General features: G+C 32.8%; 1 protein-coding gene across 1 annotated transcript; it reads left to right on the top strand.

Annotated features, from left to right (window-relative positions):
• The first annotated feature begins 2242 nt into the window (after positions 1-2242).
• On the top strand, positions 2243-6925 carry LOC101248541 (immune-associated nucleotide-binding protein 9). The gene is made up of 6 exons (XM_010314677.4): positions 2243-2487; positions 3268-3505; positions 4217-4494; positions 5513-5677; positions 5761-5895; positions 6540-6925. Exons 2-6 carry the CDS (start codon positions 3280-3282, stop codon positions 6744-6746), a joined length of 1011 nt encoding a protein of 336 aa, XP_010312979.1. The 5' UTR covers positions 2243-2487; positions 3268-3279; the 3' UTR covers positions 6747-6925.
• The last annotated feature ends 345 nt before the right edge of the window (positions 6926-7270 follow it).

The raw sequence follows: 7270 nt of genomic DNA on the forward strand, positions 1-7270 counted from the left end.
AACTCCAAGGTTTGATTTTGTTAGTAGGTTACTTTAATTTAGTTATTTATCTTTATTAATTTAGAAATAAAAATCCCCCTCTTATTGTCTTTTGTTTTCTATGGAAATAATTGACTACATAATTGTAATAATAGATTGAAGTTAAGTTTGAACTATTTTCTTCGTGGGAACGATCCCAACCTCATTAGTTGAGTTCTTTACTTGATACGATCGCTTTACTTCTTATTTGAGAAGTAAGTTTGAGCGTATCATTGACTTAAAGACTTAATGTAATGATGAATGCTTAACTTGCAAATGTCATTATGAGTTGCTTTCCTTGTCATGCGATATTAAATGTGAATGCTCTTTGTCTATTATTATTGAGTAAAGATGAGAAAGAAGAATGATAAGTATGTTATGGTGGCCTCAAATTGGTACTTAGTGTGAATGATATTATGAAATGTCATTCATACATTGCACAAGTATAACTTAATGGTACATTCATGATGGTTTTATTATGTTTTAATTAATGACCTACATGATGAATATGCTTATGTCTTGTGTGTTTATACTAAAGATGTATGATGATTCTCAAACTTGACATATAGCATGATTTTCAATCAAAATATTTTTTTAGCATGATTTTGCATGACGATCATACTAAGTACATATTTGTCCTAACCTATATTTCTTCTACATTTTACAGTGTGTAGGTTCTCGATCTTAAGGTGACTTTTAGTGTTCAAAGCTTGGATTGATTCTCTCCAAAGCTAGTGCTGAGTTCTCATGGTTTGAGGACAAGAGTTGTTCTTTCCTAGTTTTTTTTATGTCATTTTACATTTTTTGGACTATGTTGAAGGGTTGTGACCCTATCTTTGATTCACGTTGTATTAGATGACCATGTGAGACAAGTTAGACTTCCGTTGTTAGTTTTTAAATAAAGACTTCGATTGTATAAATAAATATTTTAGATTCCGTACCATTTTCTTATGTCCTATGTTATGAATGCTATGAGGCTTGTAGGAGGCTCTCAGAGTCTTGTACGTCCTGTTACATCAGGGGTATAGGCTCGGGTCATAACACCACTATGAATTTTACTTTATTTGATCCCTTACTCCAATTTGCATCACTATATCCTTTCTATACTGTTGAATATTTGTTATAATGCAAGAGATAGTTTTGAGTATGTTTTAAATACTCGAAAGCTCTTTTCATTATCATCAATGACTTTGATTGAGATTACTAGTTAACCGACTCAGTTTATTAATAGCACATGTTATATCTGATGGCGTACACTTTTTGATATACATCATATGTCTCGATACTCTAGCATAATTCAATTGTGAGTCATTTTTATCTTAATTATTTTAAAGTGTAAAACTCACATTTATTGGAGTTTTGACAATATTGAAATTCAAATATTTGAACTAGTCAAGTACATCTTCAATGTAATGAGACCATGACAATGCTAAACATTGAGAAGTTGTAAGGATTCTTATACCTAAGATCAGATCAACAACTTCAAAATCTTTCATATCAAAGTTACATTCTAGCATATATTTAATAATTCCTCTGTCTCAATTTGTGTGACTTATTTTCCTTTTTAGTCAGTCCCGAAAAAGAATGACACATTTCTATATTAAGTGATAATTTAAATATAAATTACCCTTAATGTAATGGTTTACAACAATACAAATTTTTATCATTCATTTTGGACCACCAAATTTTAGAAGTCTTCATTTTTTTCTTGAACTCTGTACCGAATCAAACTACCTCACACAAAATGGAACGAAGGGAGTAACATTTATGTCATTAGTGTCTATACAGATGATCAACATATCACTAATATACAAACAAACAATGACCTTATGATTTGGAGTTTTGACAATATTAAAATCCAAATATTTGAACTAGCTAGTCAAGTGTCTCTTTAATGTAATGATACTGTGACAATGTTAAACATTATGAAGATCAGGGTGATGGCTTTGATGGTGGTCTAAGTGAGGTGTTGTGGTGGAAAATAAGGTTGATTTGGAAAAAAAATGAGTTATATAATTAAATGAAACGAATCAAATTAAAATTGGATAATTTTAATTGATTTGAAGCTTTCTATCTAATCGAGGGGCAAAAATAATGAAATTAGTAAAAGTAGGGTATATATAACTTTATTTTAACAGAAAATGTATATTCAATCAATAAAATAAAGTCGAGAGATATTTTAAATCTTTCCCTATTTATAATCTACTGGTATGTTAATATATTTTGGATTGACATGACGATTTTATTTTTTATTTTTTATTTTTTTGGGGGGTTTCCTATTGACATGACAATTGTTCCTTCACTTGTTGGTAATTACTTGTGGATAAAGGCTTAGAGTTTTGTTAGGACTTCCACTCTTTGCTTAAACACTTTATATATAAAAATATAAAATTAATTAGGTTTTTTCTTTGTATACGGGAGAGCAGCTGCTTTGTTTTCTCTCGATCGATCGTTCAAGCTACTCTCAAGGTAAGCAATTATAATAAAAAAAGTCTTCGCTTGTATCCAAACCTCCTATTCAACTCTAACTGGTGCAATTTGCACCAAGCTTGAAAATTGTTGCAGATCCGTGTGGAAGATTTTCTTTTTCTTTCACTGGGATAATATTGTGTTTAAAATTGTATAATGGAAAGGGAAAAAACAGGATTTTGCAATTTGGTAATTGATAATTATTAGGTAGAAGTATACGATCATAATTGAACCGAGTGGTTTGGGTATATTCAACCTATAATATAGGCTTGTTTTGTAAATATATTTATTTTAATTGAAATATGTTTTGATCGTATGGGATGTTGAAAGATACTAACTGATTCCGGTAATATTTACGGCAAAAACATCCAAAGCTGAATTTACTTCTTGTTGGGGGAGGGAGGGACTGAAAATTCGTGACGTGACATTAGTTGGACATTGCTCACTTTTTGCTTAGTCTATGATGTTTGAGTTGGATGCCATTTTTATTTTATTTTTCAATAATGGTGGTGTTTGAGCGAACTTACCTCCTACCAAAACAAGTACTTGATCACCTAGCTTTTTTTCTGCTGGTTGGACTTGAAGTGTGGTATTTTAATGTTTTCACCTACTTCATTGACCACTGTCGGGTCATGAGTGCTAGTCTTGTCTAATTTTTACACCTGGGGTTGCTGTTGTCATTTGTTTTGTTTTGTTGATTATGCTTTTATCATATAGCTGAACAACATCAGCTTTTTACCCTATTGTTTCACCCAACTGCTCCTTCTTTGATTTAACAAGAAACAAGCAGAGATGGGTGGAAGTGCAATAAGTGATGATTGGGAATTCACTACAAATGGAGCTCGGACACTAGTTCTGGTTGGATGTACAGGTAATGGTAAAAGTGCCACGGGGAATAGCATTGTTGGAAGAAAGGCATTCAAGTCGATGTCTAGCTCAGCTGGTGTAACAAGTACTTGTGAACTACAGAGGACTGTATTAGAAGATAACCAAATTCTTGATGTGATTGATACGCCAGGTATTATGCATCGACTTAAAAGTTTCCTTCTTTACTGCAATAAGCTTCATTAGTGAAATTAGTATATTTAAATAAGTCACACACTACTCTATCTGTTGCCTATAACTAATAAGAATTATTGTCTATAGTTAAAGTGGATTTTTATGCAGATTTATTTTCAAAAAATGTTAGTATCTATATTTGTATTGTGTGTGACTCACATGTAGAATACTTTTTATACTTAGTGATATGCTTTAGCGTGTTTTCAAGAATTATATTACTGAGACAAACTAATGCAAATTATAGCACACATAAAAAGACAACATGAAAGAGGTTAGAATTTGTCTAATCTGAGTATATTACTTGTTTTTCAAAATATAACAACATACCAGTGTAATCAATCCCATTAGTGGGGATTGGGGATGGTGTTGTTCAAGTATGTAAACTAACTGATAGGAGTGTTCTTTCATAAATTACTAGGAGGACAATTTTACCGTGTTTACCTTTATTCCTGAGATTCCTCATATGCTATTAATTGTTCCTGATTTATCTAAAGACACTGATAAAGCATGCTACATCAGAGTTGCAAAACTTGCTAACATATGGAACAATGGTGCCTCAACACTCAAAGTATCCGCATAGAAAAAAAAACATGAATTTTCTCTTTATCATATCTTGATCTGTCTTTTGACTACCTAAAGTCAAAAATAGCTGACTTCATCAGAATTACAGGATTGTTTGATTGTTCTTCTGAACCTGAATTTGTTGGAAACGAAATTGTTAAGTGCATCAATATGGCCAAGGATGGGATTCATGCGGTTCTTGTAGTTCTGTCTGTGCGAACTCGCTTTTCAAGGGAAGAACACGCAGCAGTCCAGAGTCTGAGGGAGTTCTTTGGGAGCAAAATCAGTGATTACATGATTTTGGTTTTCACTGGTGGGGATGATCTTGAAGATAATGATGAAACCCTGGATGGTTACTTAGGTCGTAACTGCCCCGAGCTTTTAAAGGTATAATGTGCTTAAAGATAATCTCATACTTATAGGCTGTTTGCCCAAACTTTTGGGAGGCCAAAAGTGCTTGTTTCAAAAAAGTGAAATGTTTGACCATGTTTTCAAGAGAATTAGTGATTCCGAGGAGTAACAAAAGTTATTTTCGGTAGCTAAAAAAAGTAACTTTTCTCTAAAGCACTTTTTTGAAAAGCATTTTTGAGAAAAATACACTTAGAAGCACTTCTAAAAAGCTTGGTCATACACTAATTGCTGCTTAAAATTACTTTTTAAAGTTATTGGTCAAACACAAACGTATCTCACCAAAGGTACTTTTTTTTTTTTACTAATTGTTGCTTAAAACTTAAAACGTATCGTTTAAGTTTATTGGCCAAACACGATCTGTTTCTCACCAAAAGTGTTTTTTTGAGAAACAACTTTTCAAAAATAAGTTGAATTTAGAAGCTTGACCAAACATGCTATGACAACCTAACTTTCACTAAGATACTTGATTTTATTTGTAATTAGAAAATTTGTCAAAAAGGTTTCGTCTTATTTCATTTTTCTTCAATAATTTTGGAGATTTCTACTCCTTGATGGATAAAACTCTGGTGGGGGAGAATGTGCTTTGGCTTGTTAGATAATAACTTACAAAACCTAGTCATATATACAGCTTAGAAACAATAGCTTGTGGGATGAATCTACTACATCTGAAGAAAAGAATGCAAAAGTAAACATGTTCTCTTTTGAGGGTGGGGGTGGGTAGAGGCAAGAATTGGTAGTAGATTTATGACTTCTTAACCAAAAAATGTAAAAAAAAGAACAAATGGAAAAGAGAGGAAAGAAGTTATACTAAATATAGCTAGGTACTACGATTGCCTTGATCAAGTTTCATTCTTTTCTCTTTTCAAAGTTCTGAAATTAAAGAAAGTTCTAAATCTGGCAAAATCAGTTGGCTTTATAGGTTATTGTTTTCTCTCTTCAAACTTGTGCAAGTATGAGGTGTTTTCAACTTAAAGCATTTTCTATGATGATCTAGAATACCCTCAAGATGTGTGGAAATAGGCAAGTGCTTTTCGATAACAAGACTAAAGATCCTTTGAAGAAAGCTGAACAATTGAAACAACTACTTTTCCTGGTAAATGTGGTTGTGGAGAATAATGGTGGAAAACCATATACAGATGACTTGTTCAAGGAATTAAAGGTATGCATTTCCAACATTTCAATTGTCCTCTGTACTTTTCCAGTGATTGGGCTGACTTGTTAATTGCAATGTTTCATTTGTAGAAAGGAGCTACCAAACTTCATAACCAGGCAACCGAGGTTAATTCTTTGGTGGGATATACTAAGCAAGAGAGACTAGAGTTGAAGGAACAAATGCAAAAGTCGTATGAAGAGCAACTGAAGCGAATAACTGAAGTGGTATGTTTTATCTTTATTGAACTCTTTTGCTACTATTAGAAAATGAACTCATCAGCCATATATCTGCTTTTGTGTGTCCTATTGCCAAATGCTGATGTGGCTGCTAATTATGCTGCAGATTTTTAGTACTAGCAAGGGAATGAGCTAGTGGCTATCTTCTACTAGTTTGTTTAGAATCATAAAATTCTTTAGTTATACAAAGTTTTGTTAAGGAAGTTCTTGATTGGTACTACTTTTCTACTGGAAAAACATGATGTAAGATATTAGATTTGGCCAAAGGCCCCATAGAAACAAGCTTGACCGATCTTCCTTAGCTTTCTAGATTTCATGTTTCTGGACTTCCCTTGGCATGTTAGTTTGAAACATCTTATACTGTGTAGTGAATTAATTCGATTTCGGGAAAAATAATATACATGTAAAACTGTTTTTCCAATTTTATACTAATAAACATTGCTATGGAATGATAATGATGGTAAAACGCTTTTTTAAAAAATTAAATACAAAGACAACTCTGTTGAGTTGTATACAGTATTCTGATGCCAGGGAAGTAGGGTGTAGTCTATGAATTACATCTGGCAATGTCATAGCTTAGATAGTGCCTTTAGGCTTTTCTATTTACCTAACTATTGTTACATGTTTGATAGGTTGAGTCTAAGCTGAAGGAAACCACCCATAGGCTTGAAGAGCAATTGGCCAAAGAGCAGGCTGCTCGGTTGAAGGCTGAACTAAGTGCACAAAACGCACAGAAGAAATCAGATGAGGAGATTCGCAAGTTGAGAGAATATCTGGAGAGAGCTCAAAGGGAGACAGAGGAGCTCCGAGGTCGTTCTGGCGCATGTAACATTCTGTGAGAAAGTTATCTATATGTATATACTTTTGGGAAGAATGTGCCACTAAAGTGAATTAACTCTTCGCTTCAACTCTTTTACTACCCGTTCTATCGTATAGAAGAGAGTAGTACATCTTGATAATGTTAAATATTCAGTTGGATATTGTCTTGATTAGTAATCAGAAAGAGCTCGATGATGAATGATGGTTTAGGCTTTTATTTTCTCCCATGTTTTTGGTTCTGATTGACTTGGTGGTTAGAGCAGTTTGTGGAGTAGTTTCTTCTTCCGTCTTATTGCATGCATATATCTATGGAACTTGATGATAAGTTACTGTTATTTTACCAAAAGAAAAGGAATTTGTAGGAGGCTTGTAATGCCAACCAACTTATGTCACATTTTAATAATCAAAAGTCTCTGTAAAATTGCAATTAAGTTTGTATAAATTATAGGAACCACATATTATAAATACAAAATGACCTTTTATCCCTTTTAGAATTGAAATTACTAAAAATTCCTTAAAATTCAAGGAAGCGGGATACATCCAA

Source organism: Solanum lycopersicum, chromosome 11 (assembly GCF_036512215.1).
Source record: "Solanum lycopersicum chromosome 11, SLM_r2.1".
Taxonomy (NCBI): Eukaryota; Viridiplantae; Streptophyta; class Magnoliopsida; order Solanales; family Solanaceae; genus Solanum; species Solanum lycopersicum.